General features: G+C 36.1%; 1 protein-coding gene across 3 annotated transcripts in view; it reads left to right on the top strand.

Moving 5' to 3' along the window:
- LOC144978170 (uncharacterized) overlaps nt 1-20000 on the top strand; it is a 96501-nt gene that overhangs the window by 73526 nt on the left and 2975 nt on the right. For all 3 annotated transcript variants that reach the window (XM_078923873.1, XM_078923875.1, XM_078923874.1), the window contains exons 5-7: nt 8332-8541; nt 12912-13344; nt 18124-18299. In XM_078923873.1, coding sequence (XP_078779999.1) covers nt 8332-8541; nt 12912-13344; nt 18124-18299 — 819 coding nt within the window. The remainder of the gene's footprint in view (nt 1-8331; nt 8542-12911; nt 13345-18123; nt 18300-20000) is intronic.

Genomic DNA, 20000 nt, shown 5'->3' on the forward strand with positions numbered 1-20000 from the left:
CCATTTGCTGATATATATAATTGACAGTTTTGCACCAAATTTCTTAGATAACCTTTTGCATAGGCTTACTCTCTTACATACGCCCCTTTCTTAGAATTTAAATTGACTTAAAACAATTTCAATTAAAAAAATAACAGTAAGAGATTAAATATATATCTAATGTCGAACTAAAATGCAATAAACAAATGTAAGAAATAGTCTATATTTTTTAAAATGACAAATACTTATACCAGTTAAACATTTAACAACTTTAAACTTTAAATTCAAAAACACCAAAGTTGATTACAACATTCATATATATCGATTATAGGTTTTAAAGTATTAAATTCACAAACATCAATTTTGATTACAACATCTAGATAGATATATATCGATTATAGGTTTTAAAGTATTAAATTCACAAACATCAAATTTGATTACAACATCTAAATAGATATATATCGATTATAGATTCTTTTTTCTTTCAAATTACAACATCAAATCTATCAAAAAGAGATTAAAATTTAGATTTACCAACACCAAAATTGATTAAAACATTTATATTTATCGATTAAACTTTTTTAAAGTATTACAACATCGACAGTAAGATATCATTTATTTAAAAATTCAAAGAAAAAGTATCTTTTCACCTTAAATTCCATCTTCATAGCAATAAAAGTGTTTAATTCTCGTCATATCCCATCACACATACATATTATTGCGTGAAAAAGGATGGTTCAATTTCCATTTGTGATATACTCACGTTATCTTATTCAATCTCAAATTCAACTCTATACGACATGGGTGATAATCTCAGCTTCCATGTATGTCTACTCATTTACTGTCATCTCAAAACCAATACCTTGTATATTCCCTTATATTGTATGATTCCATTGAAACAACATTATTACATTAATTCCAACTTATAATATGTGGTACAAATAATATTTCATAGACATCTAGATTCAAATACGAAGAATTATATTTCAATTAGTAATAAAAAAAATATTTAAAAATAAATCATAATAATAACATTATCATCCTTTTAAAATTCAAGTTGAAGTTATTATCATTCATTGTTCATTGTTGATGTTTCAGTTTTTAAGCTTTTTAAGTCACGACGGTGTAGTTTACAACTACATTGAAATCAAATTGTTCTTTGTGGTCATCCATCAGAGGTCACATTTCTTAGTAATCCGTTCGTTTCGAGAATGGTCATCTTGTAAAATGGTCAGTAATTGTTAATTAGTCATTGTTTCCATTTAGAATGAGTTGTCATGTAATGAAAAAAATATATCAACTATAAGAGTTGAGGTGTTTGCATCAAGTCTACGTGTTGCATTGTTATGTGTGTTGTGGTCACTGCATAGCCCAAGTGTCATAAATTCACTTTATTTATTGTTAATTAATTAAAAACTTTTTCCTCTGTAAATGTCTTAGAATTATCACAATAATGTCTTCACATTCAAATATTTAGCGTTGAATAAATAATCAAACAATAGTCTATCCGGCTTGTTCAGATCACATATTTAGTGTTTGTAAATAATCAGTCATTAGTCTGTCCGACTTATTCATATTTAGTACAGTGTAAATAACTAAATAAGTAAAATCTAACATAGTATGTGATTGTGGGCTGTTACTAAAGTGACCAACTTTTGCAATTAGTGTGTTGTATTTGTTCGAGTCTTTTGAATTGGGACGAAAAAAGACTCTACAGGTAGCAAACGTATGCTTAACCTGTTGGGTTGTTTCTTGGTCTTGTGACGTCGCTGTAATCCATTCATCTCCGGCATCTGGGTCGATTCTCCTCGTAGATATTTGTGGTTGTCTTGTGTATACGTTGAATCTCATTGTAGATGAAATTGTAAAAATTCAAGATTAACTGTGTGCGAGATCTTGAATTTAAATGAAGTTTGACTTAACCAGCAAGTCAAAAGAAAGTTGTGAACTCAGCCATGTGTTTGACAAAGAGTTCGTGTGTAGTAGTCGACAGAGGTCGTGTGTTGTAATTGTCTGTGTTTGTTGATCGAGTTTTGATGAGGTGGCATGTGAGTCCACACCAGGTAGATGATGTAATCTTGCAGAGTTCCGGTGGGTGATGTGAGTCCACACACCAGGTAGATGATGTAACAATAACGTAGTCTAGTAGACTATGTAGTAGGGTCGAATAAGGTCAACAATATTTTCGTTATTTGAACGCAGGTTGTTGAATATCATACGATAATGAATCCAAGGAAATCGCTCATGTGGCGTTTTGCGATACTTTTTCCTGCATTGTCTTATATACAAATATAGAATTTATCCTTTACAATGATACTAAGACAGGCGTTATTATAATATTCAATGTTTATAAGTTGTAGATATGGGTGCTGCACACTTGTATATTGACATAAGTTTAAATTTGAATACGCTCACCACTGCACATGAAGGAAGTAATATTGTTCACAATTTGACATCATTTTGTACAAACAATCGTATCTTGAACGTTTATGTAATTATTGATGTCGTACATCGTTGGGTATTGTTGTCGTAGAAGTAAATACAAGTAATCCAATTGTTCAATAAAGAATGTAAATATAAAAAGGTTCATGGAAGAAATCTGTGTTGATACACAGATATTATTTTATAAATTCTGTCAAGTTTGTATAAGTTGGAAGGTACGATGTAATTGAGGTTGCTGTGTAGTTTGTAGTCTGTAGATTGTGTTGATTCTGGACGTATCAATGACGTAGTGGTTGTCGAGATTGTTACTCCATTTCAAGGTATCCGTGGATAGACCAAAGGGATTAGGACATTTCCCGACCTCTGTTGTGGCTGTGTTTGAGTTGCCTCTGTCGTTGTCATCAGCGTTCCCGTTATGACTGATGGTTGCAAGTGTCCTCTTTCGTGATGACTGTATCATGTTTTAGTGCAAACACTACTTCTGCCTTTGATTAACTCGAATTATTCCCCTTAGAAAATCCCTAATTTAATGAAATATGATTTTGTTTATGTTATCGTAGCACTTCCTACCATTTCAACTGATTGCCGATTGATTACACACTTAAGATTTGACAATTGAACATAACTTCTTCTTCAACTCAGTTACACACTTTATGATATAAATGTTAAATTCAAACCACGCAGTAAATATTGATTACAATTACAACAGCGAATCTATAGGAGAAAAATATGATAATCAAAATATTTGCAGAAACGATATACACTCTGGTCAATAAAAATTCAATGTTTCGCGCCTTTGCCCTCGGCTTATAAAAATATTCATATAACTCATTGCGACGTTATCTCGCGCCTCTTAATATAGCATTGATAATTGTGTGCGCTTTAACCACGCGCATCGTATTTATAAAAATTCTCCGCCTTCTGCATCATTTCATAATGTTAAACCAAGCGCTTTAATACAAACGCAAAATAAAATATTCCCGAACGCCTCATTCCTGCGTCTCGTAATTTAAACCGTGTGCACTTTAATTACCGCGTCTTACATCACTGCGCTTATTTACCCAATATGCATATACAGCATTTTACCATATGGGTTACTTATAATTCGCTGATTCTTAACAAGTTAACCACTTGTGTCACAAATATTATCAGCTCACATGACATGGTAATGCATTTTCAATATTTTGTTATTCTTCCGTAATAACATTTTAACTCCCATTACAAGACATCAGTCTTTCATAATAATTAATACTCCGTCATTTTATTTGTTCTCCGACTTTAAACCAAAAGTCCGTTATTCCGTTATTATGAGAATATGTCTCCTTTAAAAATCACGATGAAACGCGTTTCAAAACAAAACTAAACAAAACAACGATTGACTCATATTCCGCATAAATCATTTCAACTTAATTTCCAGTGATAAAATCCAAATGTCTTATGTAATCTATTATAACGCCATGTCTCATTACACAACTAAATAAGCTCTGTTGTCGATTACTTGGCTGCGTTAACCACACATTTATTACCAAGAATACAAACAGATATAAAACTTTGCTCTTTGTCATGAACCCATGAATCTCAAAGAGTCAATATCAACCCACCAATTCATCCCTATTGACGGGAGAGAAATATAATCAATGATGTTGTAAATAATAACAATAAATACCATAAGACATTTTTCAATTATCAAAACTTAGAATTTACGTGTTGTTATTGCCATCATCTTCTTGAGTCATTTTGACAGAAAATAAAACGTAACAACATTAAATAATGGACCAACTGTTTATGTAATTCCAACAGTAACATACAAAAATTGAAATAAAAATCGACACATCTTTGTTACTGATATTAACAAAACATTGCCATTAACGGTACAAATTAATATTCGAAGATCTATTCCGAAACGCTTGATTGTAAGTAAACGCATTTTCATTTATTTTGAAAAATAAAACGCACTAAAATATTCATTTAAATTCTGCAATTTTTATTTTCATCTCTCCCTCTCTTCTTTTTAATTAAATAAAATACGTATAGCATCAATGCATTATTATTATTATTATTATTATTATTATTATTATTATTATTATTATTATTATTATTATTATTATTATTATTATTATTATTATTATTATTATTATTGTTATTATTATTATTATTTTGCCGTTCTATAATATATTGTTTTCACTTTTTGAATATATTATATTGCCCTATATATCTATATTTTTTTTAAATTTCCTTTTCTATCTGTGACTCTTAATTTAAATATTATTTAGTATATTTATTTATTTTTTTAAATATCGTCTTTTGTCAGAATTTTAGGAATCATCTAAAATTTCAATATTTTTTTTCATATTTCAATACAAAATAATTCCACTACTTCACCTTCAAAATTGATATTCATTTTCTTTCCCAAATAAAACTATTTTCCTATCTGTTCACAATAATTCACTTCAAAATTCGAGTCTCAGAAAAACTTCAATAGATGTTAACACGGCAACAATATACATTACTCGTGTATCCATGGTTCGGAATGATAACATCTTTACATCCTGGTATCACGGCTCCAAATGATATACATAATGTGGGGTAGTTGCACACATATGTAATGGCTTGTGATCGTATAGTGGTGTTTTTGATAGATGGTAGTATTATCCTTTGCGTTGTGTTGTAGATGTTAATAATGACGAAAGAGTTCAAGGGCCGGTGATGATAATTGAATGCACAACATCAAAACATTCAAATAAAAGTCCAGATTCCAAGTTTCATTTCTTACAGTTTATTTGTTTGTGATAAATTCAAAATCCAAATCATGATAAATTCCAAATCCAAATCAAATAGCATTGTCATAATTCAATCAGTTTCATAAATTCCAAATCCGTAAAATCAGTCCACATGTAAAGTCAATTTTGCCTAAGTAACCATTTTCAATATACGTGGAATATTTCTAAGTCCGTAAAAGCAAATAAATGATGGTGAGCACAAAAGGTTTAAAGTGTGCAACTCATGGTCAAGTTGAATCCTGAATCAAAAGGTAGAATGATAATCCTCTCGTTTTCCTCCAAACATCCTCTTTTATCCCTATCAAAATTTTACCCACAGTTCCATTGTTTCCACGCCCCCTTGCAGTTATTGACAGTTCCCTGTCAGTCTATAATCCAACCCCTAAGAGTAAGACCAAATCATAATCAAACCTGAAACGTCAATTCCTACATATTGATGTTAAACCCCGCCTTTTATGATATAACATTATTTTGATAAATGCCCCTTTCACCTGTTTCAACACCCTAAACCAATTTAAGAATGATTGATTAAATAGTACTCAACATGATAACCTATCCATTAACTTTGACACAAACGGTCTCAAGTAACCTGGACATAAAACTGCGCACACGTGTCATGCGTCTCAAATAGCTTGGACATAAAACTGCCCACACGTGTCATGCACTGACCAAGCTTAACTGATATGCCTGCACTATGTACTCACTAAACCCATTTGCTGATATATATAATTGACAGTTTTGCACCAAATTTCTTAGATAACCTTTTGCATAGGCTTACTCTCTTACACCGGGTTTGAGAGTTTTTGCCAAGATGAGAGTCATTTAAATCGATCGATATTTGAAGGACGAGTTTTCTGGCCAAATTTTTAAATATGTGTCTTTTTCCATAGTACGGCAAAACTGCTATCGTCATTATTAGTATAACCACTACTTTCTAGATTGTCTCTTATCACTGGGCGTTTCTGCTCGCTCTCTCTCTCTCTTTCTCTCTCTCTCTCTCTCTCTCTCTCTCTCTCTCTCTCTCTCTCTCTCTCTCTCTCTCTCTCTCTCTCTATGCAGTGGGTTCTAAATTCTAACTGTTGAATGAAAATGGAGAGGCTTCGTATGGGAACAATACAGACAATGGACGTTTCGGGTACAAACCCCTCGTCAGCACAACAATACACAAATTAAAGTTAGTAATTTCACGATTACAGGCGTCAGGCAGCCCACACTGTTTTCTAGTTCTAAATTATAATAGGTATTGTAGAAGGTCATTGTGATGGGCGGCTATGTGGTCTAGTGGTATGACACTCGCTTTCGGATCGGAAGGTTCTGAATTCGAGTCTCGCTCGGCGTATAGTTGAGTCCTTGAAAAAGGCTCAATACTCACATTCTCTCATCGTACTCTGGTGTAAAATAAGTACCTGGCTGTTTAAAGCGTTGTCTCTGTCGGAAAAAAAAAATTATAATATCGCCTAACAGGCGCCATGTCTCGTTCTACATGTTACGTCGTGTTGCTGTTGGTCAGGGATCCATTGTAAAGCGCTTTGAGTTTATTCAGAAAAAGTGAGTGGAGCAGGTACGTATGTTGATAACAACAAGAGATGAAGTGAGTAGGAAAGTGCCAGAAGACAATAGAGAATAACAATTTCGCGGCGGTGATAGGGATTTGAACCCTCGACCTTACTGGTACGACAACTCCGCCTGGCCGGTGAGAGCGTGACTCTACCGTATGATGAGAGAATGTGAGTAAAGAGCCTTTTCCAAGGATCGTAGATAGCTCATACGGTAGAGTCACGCTCTTCCCGGCCAGGCGGAGTTGTCGTACCAGTTAGTAAGGTCGCGGGTCCAAACCCCATCACCGCCGCGAAATTTTTATTCTCTATTGTCTTCTGGCACTTTTCTATTCACTTCATCTCTTTTTGAGTTCATTGCGCTATATAAAAAAAAGCTTGAATTGATATCTACATAACCGTCGTACTCTAGAAAAACTCGGATTTGAAAATTTGGCCAGAAAACTCGTCCTTCAAATATTGATCGATCTAAATGATCCTCATCTTGGCAAGAACTATCAAACCTGGAACTTCGCCGAAGTTTTCAGCAGTTTTTCTTGATAATTGCACTCCTAAAGTCGTGCTATGGTCAAGAAAACCAATTCTTCTTCTTCTTCAAGTACCAAGTCTGTGCCAGACATCGGTGATCATGGTACGCAATTCATCTCTCTGATCAGATAACCTCAGGAAACTAATATTACTCTTCTCCTTCTTTGTAACCCAGCTGTTCAAACTATTCAAATATGTTTTTCTTGGTCTACCTTTACTCTTTTTACCAATACAAGTCCCAAAAAAAAACGTAAAATACCGCACTGGTTTGAATCACTGTTATAACTGTAACTTTTTGCATTGCTCGTTAATCAAACATTATTATGACACCATTATTATTAGACCATAAAATGTCAGTTTCATCACTCTTATCATCAACATTATCGTCATCATTATCATTATCATCATCATCCACATAACCATTGTTATACAATCATCTTCGTTATTATTATTATCATAATTATTATTGTTATTATTATTATTATTATTATTATTATTATTATTATTATTATTATTATTATTATTATTATTATTATCATTATTATTATTATTATTATTATTATTATTATTATTATTATTATTATTATCAAAATCACCATCATCATTATGATTATTATCATCTTCATTCCTGTAGTCATCATGATCATCATAACCATTAATTGTCATCATCATTATCGATGGATGCCACCATCATCGTTGTCATCATCATCATCATCATCATCATCATCATCATCATCATCATCACCACCATCATCACCATCGTCATCATCATCATCATCACCATCATCATCATCATCATCATCACCACCATCACAATCATCATCATCATCACCACCATCATCATCATCATCAGCATCATCATCATCATCACCATCATCATCATCACCACCATCACCATCATCATCATCACCACCATCACCATCATCATCATCATCATCATCATCATCATCATCATCATCATCATCATCATCATCATCACCACCATCACCATCATCATCATCAACCCAAATCATATCATCTCCCATATTATTATTCTTCCCGTCCAGCACCCGACACCTGTGGAGACTATTTCTATCTCCCGCTGTTCCCGAGCTGTAACCTCTTCCTGGAGGCAATCCCTTGCTTCAACCACACGTCAACAGTCATCGTCACCATGACAACACCGGCAGGGGAGAGAATACATGGGTTCAAAGTCAACTACAAATCTATGAGGGAGTTGTCTATTCTTGACATTCTTAATGGAAGGAACATAGAGGGTAGGTGGTTATCGTCGGCTTTGTGGGTTTTTTAATATGAGATATTAACATTCGGACCCGTCTGTCCCGGGTTCGAGTCCCGCTTTGAGCGGCCTGAAATAAGAACCTTAAGAAAGGCTCTTCACTTGATGATGATGATGATGCTGATGATGATGATGATGGTGGTGATGATGATGATGATGGTGCTATGTGGTCTAGTTGTATGACACTCGCTTTCGGATCGGAAGGTCCTGGGTTTGAGCCTCGTGCTCGGCGCATAGTTGTCCTTGGAAAAGTCTTTTTACTCACAGTCTCTCACCGTACTCAGGTGTAAAATGAGTACCTAGCCGTTTACAGCGTTGTCTGTCAGAAAAAAATGTAATAACAGTGGTCATGTCTAGTTCTACATGTTACGTTTTGCTGTTGGTCAGTGACCCCTTGTAATGCGCTTTGAGCACAATTAGTGGCTATATAAAAGATAAAGGTTTTTTGGGTGTTTTTTTTTAGGGGGGGGGGGTGGCTGTTTTGGGTTTTTTTTAGCACGTTTAGTAGATATTGCACTTTATAAATGCTCTTTTTTTCTTGTTTTTTTTTTTTGGCTTCTCGTATTGTTTTGTTTTTGTTTGTTTTGTTTGTTTTTCCTTTGTTCATTTTTACTTTTTTTTATTGTTTGTTTTTATTTTGCTTATTTTGTTGGGGTTTTATTTTTGGGGAGGGTGGTGTTTAGTTTGTTTGTTTTTTGTTGTTTTTTTGTGTTTTATTGTTGTTTTTTTTGTTTTTTTTTTTTTGTATTTTAGTTCTTTTGTGATCGGCACTCAAACGCAGGACCGTCCTATCCTAAGACGAATGCCATACCACGAGACCACATAGCCGCACAAACAAACAAACAAACCCTTAATTGATCACTCTGTCCTCTGCTCCCCCCCCCCCCCCCAATTGACCACGGCATCAAAAACCCTCAAGATTTGATCTCAACGATTATTTAATCTGATTAGAGAATAGAGTTTTTTCCCCCAGGCCAGAAGAAAACGTCTTAAGAGTTTTTGGAGACCTTCTCTGATTCCTTTTTCTAAGGGTGTTTACAGACGTAGAATCAAATTACGAAGTGCTTTGACAAGGGTTTTTGTGGGAAGACATTACGAGCTTTCAAAACATTTCCACATTTTTATTTGCCTATTATTCTTTTTTTCTTTTTTTTTTTTTTTTTTTTTTTTTTTTTTTGGGGGGGGGGGGTATTATTTTAGCAGATCTAGTGGATATTGCGCTTTATAAAAGGTCAATTTAATATTTTGTTAATTTTTCTTTTCTTTTTTTGCTTCTGTTAGATTTTATCTTGTTTCTCTTGTCGTTTTTTGTTGTTGTTTTTTCTTTTTTTTTTTTTTTGTTTATTGTTTCATTTTAAAAAAATTTTTTTTTTTTTTTTTTAATTTTATTTAATCGGCTCTCGAACCCAGGACAGTCCTCTCCGAAGACGAGTGCCATACCACTAGACCACGTAGCCTCACAAACAAACAAACAAACCCTTAACTGATCACTCTGTCCTCTGCTGTCTCCCCCCCCCCCCCCCCCCTTCCCACCAAACCCACGTGACCACGGCATCAAAAACCCTCAAGATTTGATCTCAACGATTATTTAATCTGATTAGAGAATAGAGTTTTTTCCCCCAGGCCAGAAGAAAACGTCTTAAGAGTTTTTGGAGACCTTCTCTGATTCCTTTTTCTAAGGTGTTTACAGACGTAGAATCAAATTACGAAGTGCTTTGACAATTGGTTTTTGTGGGAAGACATTACGAGCTTTCAAAACATTTCCACTTTTTATTTGCCTATTATTCTTTTTTTCTTTTTTTTTTTTTTTTTTTTTTGGGGGGGGGGTGTATTATTTTAGCAGATCTAGTGGATATTGCGCTTTATAAAAGGTCAATTTAATATTTTGTTAATTTTTCTTTTCTTTTTTTGCTTCTGTTAGATTTTATCTTGTTTCTCTTGTCGTTTTTTGTTGTTTTTTTTTTTTTTTTTTTTTTTTTTGTTTATTGTTTCATTTTTAAAAAAATTTTTTTTTTTTTTTAAATTTTATTTAATCGGCTCTTGAACCCAGGACAGTCCTCTCCGAAGACGAGTGCCATACCACTAGACCACGTAGCCTCACAAACAAACAAACAAACCCTTAACTGATCACTCTGTCCTCTGCTGTCTCCCCCCCCCCCCTCCCACCAAACCCACGTGACCACGGCATCAAAAACCCTCAAGATTTGATCTCAACGATTATTTAATCTGATTAGAAAATAGAGTTTTTTTCCCCCAGGCCAGAAGAAAACGTCTTAAGAGTTTTTGGAGACCTTCACTGATTCCTTTTTCTAAGGGTGTTTACAGACGTAGAATCAAATTACGAAATGCTTTGACAAGGGTTTTTGTGGGAAGACATTACGAGGTTTCAAAACATTTCCACATTTTTATTTGCCTATTATTCTTTTTTTCTTTTTCTTTTTTTTTTTTTTTTTTTTTTGGGGGGGGGGGGTATTATTTTAGCAGATCTAGTGGATATTGCGCTTTATAAAAGGTCAATTTAATATTTTGTTAATTTTTCTTTTCTTTTTTTGCTTCTGTTAGATTTTATCTTGTTTCTCTTGTCGTTTTTTGTTGTTGTTTTTTCTTTTTTGTTTTTTTTGTTTATTGTTTCATTTTTTTACATGTTTTTTTTTATTTTTTTAAAATTTTATTTAATCGGCTCTCGAACCCAGGACAGTCCTCTCCGAAGGCGAGTGCCATACCACTAGACCACGTAGCCGCACAAACAAACAAACAAACAAACCCTTAACGGATCCCTCCCCACCCCCACCCCACGTGACCACGGCATCAAAAACCCTCAAGATTTGATCTCAACGATTATTTAATCTGATTAGAAAATAGAGTTTTTTCCCCCAGGCCAGAAGAAAACGTCTTAAGAGTTTTTGGAGACCTTCTCTGATTCCTTTTTCTAAGGGTGTTTACAGACGTAGAATCAAATTACGAAATGCTTTGACAAGGGTTTTTGTGGGAAGACATTACGAGGTTTCAAAACATTTCCACGTTTTTATTTGATGATGATGAAGAGAGAGAGAGAGAGAAAATAGAGAAAAGAGAGAGAGAAAAAGAATCGAATTTTTAATTGGAGATTCCTGTTAGGGTTTTTTGAAGTGAAGGCATGTTGGGGATTTGGATCGCAATTATGTGTGTGGAAAGGGTAAGGGTTGTCAAAGATATCGATATTCTCCCCCTCTCTCTCTCTCTCTCTCTCTCTCTCTCTCTCTCTCTCTCTCTATATATCTATCTATTTATCTATCTATCTCCCTCTCTCTCTCTCTCTCTCTCTCTCTCTCTCTCTCTCTCTCTTCTCTTCTCTTTCTTTCTTTCTTTCTTTCTTTCTTTCTCTCTCTCTCTCTCTCTCTCTCTCTCTCTCTCTCTTTCTCCTTCCTTTTCCTTCTTTCTTACTTTCTTTCTTGTCCCTCTTACTCTTCTCTCTCTCTCTCTCTCTCTCTATCTATCTATCTATCTATCTATCTATCTATCTATCTATCTCTCTCGCGTTTCTCTCTTTCTCTCTCTCCTCTCTCTCTCTCTCTCTCTCTCTTCTCTCTCTCTCCCCTTTCTTTCTTTCTTACTTCTCTTTCTTCCCCTCTTTCCTTCTTATCTTTCTTCTTCTCTCTCTTCTTCTTCTCTCTTCTCTTCTCTTCTTCTCTCTCTCTCTCTCTTCTTCTCTCTTCTCTCTCTCTCTCTTCTTCTCTCTCTCATCTTCTTCTTCTTCTTATCCTTTTCTCTTCATCTTCTATCTACTATCTACATCTCTCTCTTTCTTTCTCTCTCTCTCTCTCTTTCCCTCTCTCTCTCTCTCTCTCTCTCTCTCTCTCTCCTTCTTTATAACCTCATGAATGAAAGACATGCACAATTCGCGTCACTTAGTTTAATTTTTTTTTTCTAAAATAAAATTATCTAGATACTAGAGTCTATATCTTTTTTCATTCATCTATTTTTTTAAATATTTTAAATCAATGTGTTGTACGTATTTATTTTTAATGACAAGCAAGGCTTCATTCAAACCAAGGGCAACATTTTCTGTTGTTTTGAGATTGTGTCCATAACAACAAGGAACTCATAACAGCGTGGCTCAGCGGTACGTACGGCCTTTGCTTCGAACCCGAAAGGTACCGAGTTCGATCATCCGTCGAGCTGCGCTTTGTGGCCTTGAGCAATTTGTCACCTTCGCCCAATTTATTTATTTATTTATTTATTTATTTATTTATTTATTTTTGCTTTTAGACAGTTATTTTAATGAGTAGCTGCTCTCACTTTATTTTGTCCTTCAGACTACAAAGTTTTCGATTTTCCACATATTTATAATTCTTACTTTTTCCCCAGGCGTGTTGGTGAGAAGTACGTACGATATATCCCTCTATCTGCACAAAAGTTCAGGCGACTCGCTCATCGTCTATCCTCTGGACACATATTCCCGGGAGTACGTCATCAGTAACATGTCCTCGCCAGGACCATACCACAACAACAACAGCAGCAACCATAGTTATTCTGGAGGAGGAAGATCGTCGGGTTCTTCATCTAGCAACAACAACAACAACAATAACAACAGTAACAACAACAATATCATCACTCCTATAGAGGATTCGATCCTGTATCTCTTCAGTCCTTTCAACAGCACCACAATCACCGTTACCACTTTCACCAGTTTTGATACCCTACCAGCCAAGTCAGCTAAGAAGATTATAGCCACGTCCGATGCCTTTGAGATCCACAAACTTTACATCTCTTCGGCGAATCGGTATTTTATCTTCTCGAGGTAGGTTCACTATAAATTTTAACTAGAAATGATGTCAGTAGGAAAGTGTGAGAAGACAAGATAGAAAATAAAAACTTTGCGGGGATGGGTGTTCGAACCCACGACTTAACTGTTACGACAACACCGCCTGGCCGAGAGAGGGAATATATCTTCATTCGACCTCATCCATCACTTGTTTTCTTTGTGTTGACCGGTGGATAGCGTCGATTGGAGAGCGTCCCTCCATAGATAGTATGCGCTTCACCAAGAAGCTTACAACTTTGCCATCCGGAAGCATACGGTCCAACACACAAAACTATGTGTGACCATGAACGTGTATAGATAGTATGCGCTTGGCTAAGAAGCTCACAACATTGCCATCCGGAAGTATAACGGACCAACACACAAAACTATGTGTAACCATGAACTATTATAGTCTGGTTGATACAGCTTAGTGAGAACAACTCACAAACGCGGATGGCAAAATACAATAACAAAGGCTTGAGTGACGTCATCTTCGTTCAATCTATAGATAGTATGCAGATGACGTCACTCAGGCCTTTGTTATTGTATTTTGCCATCCGCGTTTGTGAGTTGTTCTCACTAAACTGTATTAACCAGACTATAACAGTTCAAGGTTACACAGAGTTTGTGTGTTGGTCCGTTATACTTCCGGATGGCAATGTTGTGAACTCCTTGGCCAAGCGCATTCTATCTATAGTCTGGTTAATACAATTCAGTGAGAATTACTCATAAACATGGATGGCAAACACTATAACAAAGACCTGAGTGAGGTCAACTTCGTTATATCTATAGATTCTATTTTTAGCATTTAAAACATCCCGAGAAAAACCCGTTTTAGGAGGTGGGTTACCCGAAATCGGAAAGATGGTAAGAGGGGGGGGGGGAGGAATTGGGTGTAGATGTGGGTGATTGGGTGAGGCTTTCGAATTATTTGGATAGATAAACGTGTATAGATAGTTCGAAGTTGACCTCACTCGTGTCTTTGTTATTGTTTTTTTTTTTTGTCATTCGCGTTTATGAGTAATGCTCACTAAACTGTATTAACCAGACTATAAATGTTCCAAGGTTACACATAGTTTTGTGTGTTGGTCCATTATACTTCCGGATGGCAATGTTGTGAGTTTCTTAGCCAAGCGCACAATATTTATAGATAGAATGCGCTTGGCCAAGGAGTTTACAACATTGCCATCCGGAAGTATAACGGACCAACACACAAACTCTGTGTAACCATGAACTTTTATAGTCTGGTTAATACAGTTTAGTGAGAACAACTCACAAACGCGGATGGCAAAAACAATAACAAAGGCCTGAGTGACGTCATCTGCATACTATCTATAGATAGTTCGATGTTGACGTCACGCGGGTCTTTGTTATTGTTTTTTTTTTTTTTTTTTTTTTTTTGCCATCCATGTTTATGAGTAATTCTCACTAAACTGTATTAACCAGACTATAAACGTTCATGCTTTCACGCAGCATATTGTGTTGGTCCGTTATACTTCCGGATGGCAATGTTGTGAACTTCTAAGCCAAGCGCATACTATCCGTAGACAGACCCAGATTTCCCTTACGTAAAATGTTTACGGTACCAAGATAAAGTCAATGCTTTTGAAGAAATCGTTCTCTCACTACTTTTTTTATGTCTATGTTTACATCAGTGGAGAAACCCTCAAAGTTTTGCTCGTAAATTTAAAAAAGGCTTATCTACTATGAACAGGCAGTTATTTATTTTAATTGATTTAACTATTGTGGAAATTAAGTTAAACCGAGAAGAATCTTTTGAGCCATCGCGTTTAAAATCGGTTAAGTTATATAAAGTTTGTGGGTGCCTCATCATTGGGGGGCGGGGTTGTCTTGGTTGGTTTTGCTTGTTTGCTTTTGTTTGTTTTGTTGTTTGTTTGTTTTTGTTTTGTTTTTTGGTGGTTTTTTTGTTTTGTTTTGTTTTGTTTTTTGTTGTTTTTTTTTTGTTTGTTTTTTTGCTTGTTTAGTTGGTTTTGTTTTTTTTGTTTTGTTTTGTTTTTTTTTGCTTGTTTGAATTGTATACTCAAGTTTGTTATATCCTTCGACTGATATTGATCTGCGATAAACATGAATTGGTTATACCAAGTAAATTATCAAGAGGCAATTTTTGGTCGCCATCCATCGTTTAGTTAAAGTATCTATGGGTTCAAAAACTTGAAATAGTTGGATCAAATGTGTAAATATTGGTATAGAAATTGTATTTATTTTAAAGAATTCTATCTCGTGGTAAACTGTTTCAATAGGTACGACATTTCCCGATTTTTTTTCTCTGCCTTCTCCTCCTCCTCCTCCTCCTCCTCCTCCTCCTCCTCCTCCTCCTCCTCCTCCTCGTCGTCGTCGTCCTTCTTCTTCTTCTTCTTTTTCTTCTTCTTCTTCTTCTTCTTCTTCTTCTTCTTCTTCTTCTTCTTCTTCTTCTTCTTCTTCTTCTTCTTCTTCTTCTTCTTCTCCTCCTTCATCCTCCTCCTCCTCCTCCTCCTCCTCCTCCTCCTCCTCCTCCTCGTCGTCGTCGTCGTCGTCCTTCTTCTTCTTCTTCTTCTTCTTCTTCTTCTTCTTCTTCTTCTTCTTCTTCTTCTTCTTCTTCTTCTTCTTCTTCTTCTTCTTCTTCTTCTTCTCCTCCTTCATCCTCCTCCTCCTCCTCCTCCTCCTCCTCCTCCTCCTCCTCCTCTCTCCTTCCTCCTCTCTTCTCTCTCGTCTCTCTTTCTTCTTCTTCTTCTTCTTCTTCTTCTTCTTCTTCTTCTTCTTCTTCTTCTTCTTCTTCTCTTCTTCTTCTTCTTCTCTTCTCTCCTCCTCCTTCATCCCCTCCTCCCCCTCCTCCTCTCCTCCTCCTCTCTCCTCGTCCTCGTCCTCTCTTCTCTTCTTCTTCTTCTTCTTCTTCTTCTTCTTCTTCTTCTTCTCTTCTTCTTCTTCTTTTTCTCTCTTCTTCTCTCTCTCTCTCTTTTCTCTTCTCTCTCCTCTCTCTCCTCTCTCTCTCTCTCTCTCTCTCTCTCTCTCTCTCTCCCTCTTTATGGACGTATGTTCGTGAATGCGTGCACGTCTCTCCACTGGTCCAGAGCGAGGTGCGAATTACTTCCGGTGTGCATAACCATTTCCGACATCGGGCATTCGGCTCCTTACACGCATGACTATGGATGGAACTAATGAGCCTTGTTCATAAAATCAGGTCAAGTAGAAGAACTGCCATCATTGGAAGCCAAGACAGTGAGGACAATATCTACTCGTTAGGGACAATGAGATGTGATGCTGAGACGAGAAGAGATCCATTGGATGCTTGTTGATTGAATTAAAGCCTATGACAACGGAAACATCAGACATTGATATGAGATCTAACTATCCATACATCCATCCATCTATCCATCAACCCATATATTTCTCTATCGTTCTATTAATTATATATCCATCTCATCCATCATCCATCTATCCATCCATCCATCTATTTCTCTATCGTTCTATTAATTATCTATCCATCTCATCCATATATCCATCCATCCGTCCATCCATCCATTTTTCTATCTTTCTATTAATTATCTATCCATCCTTCCATCTATCTATCCATCCATCCATCCATCTATCTATCCATCCATCCGTCCATCCATCCATCCATCCATCCATCCATCCATCTATCCCTCCGCACATCCATCCATATAACTAGATATCTATCCATCCATCAATCCATCACTATATCTACTTCTGTCAAGTCATCCATCCATCCATCTTACATCCATCTGTTTACCCATCCATCTATCCATATTTCTTTTCATCCACTACCCACCAAGCCATTTATCGATCCATCTATTTATCCTTTTATCCACTCGTGAGTAGCAATAAGACATTGGATGAGTGTTGACTGAATGAGTATCTATATCCGCAATACGAACAGATTATTGGATATATATTATATATTGGATATTATATAGCGTGAGTTAGGTCAAAGTGACTTTTTAAAGGCCACGCAGCCCAGCAGGTAGGTAGTCGGAATAGGCTTCAACAGTCGTGACGTCACTACCCTCGTAATGACGCATAGTAACTTAGTAACTGTTTTTTAATTTAACTATCGGAACAATGGCGGACGCCCGTATGTAATACTTTTCCGACGAGCATAATTATAGTGTATCCAGAGGAGAAAAGCATTATAAATCTGATCATGTTTTGACTTGTATACATTCTGATCACATGACATGTGAAAAAGTTCTAGCCAGCATGAAGAATAAAAAGTTCCGATTTTCTTTGGTTAGAACGAAGCTGCTGGTTTCTGAGCGGACGTGACATCAGACTATTGAATCCAATGTGTACCATTCGATTACGAAGCAAAGACCGTACGACGTCTGTGAGAGATGTATCACCATACACATCTTTTTGGATTTATAATATCTTAGTAATTTTATATTTCATCAAATCGAATTCCAGTGCCCGCTCTCCATCCAATTTGTGACTTTGATATAATTTTCAAAATGTGACCCATAGTCTCAAAACGGTATTATGTCGGAATGGACCAGATGCTTAAAAGCCGAATTTAATGTTAAAACTGGTCAAAAATATAAATTATTGGCATTATATTAGCACCCTAAAATATGGTATCCATTTTTCTCAAAAAAACATACAAACTCAACACGAGTCTGATATTTATGGCTATAAATTCAATTTTCAACATCTTAATCAACCCGACTTAATACCGTTTTGAGGCGAAGGATCACAAATAAAACCACAAATTAATCTGTTTATTGTGTCCATGATTCTTTTTTGTTTTTATATTTCTTCCAGAGACCTGTTCGCCGTGGTTCTAGTCCAGCCAAAGTCTGGGAGCGTCCACGAAAACATGACGCTTTGCCAGGACATTCCCATCGTTCTGTTTGACTTCCTCCCTCCGGGGTTTATGTTGGGGACACAGTTCTATCTGGCCTTTCCCAGCAGAGTGGCGTTCACGCTATACTTCCACGGTAAGAATTAGTTCGTTGGCTAGTATAGTAGTCCTTCAAAGCCATTAGGTTCATATTTACTTAGTTACTTACTTATTTACTTTTCCCCTGCAAGAAATATTATCCATGTTCTAGTGGTATTAGATATGTGATATATTTTTCCCATATCGACCATGATATTCTTTTCCATCGTTCCCCTACTTACTTACTTACTTACTTACTTACTTACTTACTTACTTACTTACTTACTTACTTACTTACTTACTTAATCCTCTTCGGGCCTTGAGGCACATAGAGCATCCACCAGACATCTCCATTTTTTGCGATGGCTGTATTCCAGGACAGGCCAGCTTCCTCATGAAGCCAGCATTCTGGTCCTCTTCTCTGTCGTCTCCGGGGTTGATGTTGGGAATACAGTTCTATATGGCCACGTACTCATTTTACACCTGAGTACGGTGAGAGAATGTGAGTAAAGAGACTTTTCCAAGGACTCAACTATGCGCCGAGCGCGAGGCTCGAACACAGGACCTTCCGATCCGAAAGCGAATGTCATACCAATAGACCACATAGCCGCATGAAATTAGATTTGTTTCCACTTTGATGTACTACTAGCTTATGCCTAGAAAAAAGCTTGCCATTTTTTGCAGACCATTTAGAATTTTTATGAGACTTGTGTTTGGCATTTTTTTGCAAAGTTAATCTGGCAACCTTGTTCCGTAATTTTAACAAAAGGAAAAAAAATATTGATCTGTGTCACACACAATAAATGGTCACCATTTTCCTTGTGTTACGAATCAATACGATTCAATAGTCTGATGTCACGCATCCCGGCAACGGTGGCCATCTTGGTTCTAAACAAAGAAAATCATTCCTTTTTATTTTTCATGCTGGCTAGAACTTTTCATATGCCTTGTGATCAGAATGTGTAAAAGTCAAAACATGATCAAATGTTTGTGTTTTTTTCTCCTCTGGATACCCTTTATGCTCGCCGGAGATATATTTCATACGGCGTCCGCCATTGTTCCGATAGTTTAGAGCCAGTGTTGCTAAGTTACCATGCGTCATTAGGAAGGAAGTGACGTTACGACTATTGAATCCTATTGAGAGTTTAAAATACAAACAACACAATAATACTCAAAAGATAAGGATTGACTTAATTTTAGCAAACTCGTCAGTTCAATCGAAAGGATTATGTGAGGTCAGCCAAACATTAGCTTTCTCCGGCGTCTACATATTTGTGACCCTTCTCCTCAAAACGGTATTAAGTCGGGTTGATTAAGATGTTCAAAATTGAATTTATAGCCAGAAATATCAGACTTGTGTTGAGTTTGTATGTTTTATTGAGGAGAATGGATATCGTATTTTGGGGGGGTGCTAATGCCAACAATTTATATTTTTGACCAGTTTTAACATTAAATTCGGCTTTAAAGCATCTGGTCCATTCCGACATAATACCGTTTTGAGACGATGGGTCACATTTGTAGGTCTGATAACCCAAGTTGTTTTGGGTTTTGTTGTTGTAATTGAAATATTCTAAAACCAAGTCAAAATATTATTGTTCAATACAACAATGTTATATCGATCCCATTATAAATAGGGAAGGAAAGTCTGTGTGGTGTCAAATAAACGGTTCCTAATTCATTGGAAGTGTAATAGACCACTCTTCCGGAGGACTGAATACATACCTTATATCATTCATCTTCTAGTGTCGGAGTGATGGTA

Source organism: Berghia stephanieae, chromosome 8 (genome assembly GCF_034508935.2).
Source record: "Berghia stephanieae isolate SIO BIC M18660-M18661 chromosome 8, UCSD_Bste_1.3, whole genome shotgun sequence".
In the NCBI taxonomy this organism is placed as follows: domain Eukaryota; kingdom Metazoa; phylum Mollusca; class Gastropoda; order Nudibranchia; family Aeolidiidae; genus Berghia; species Berghia stephanieae.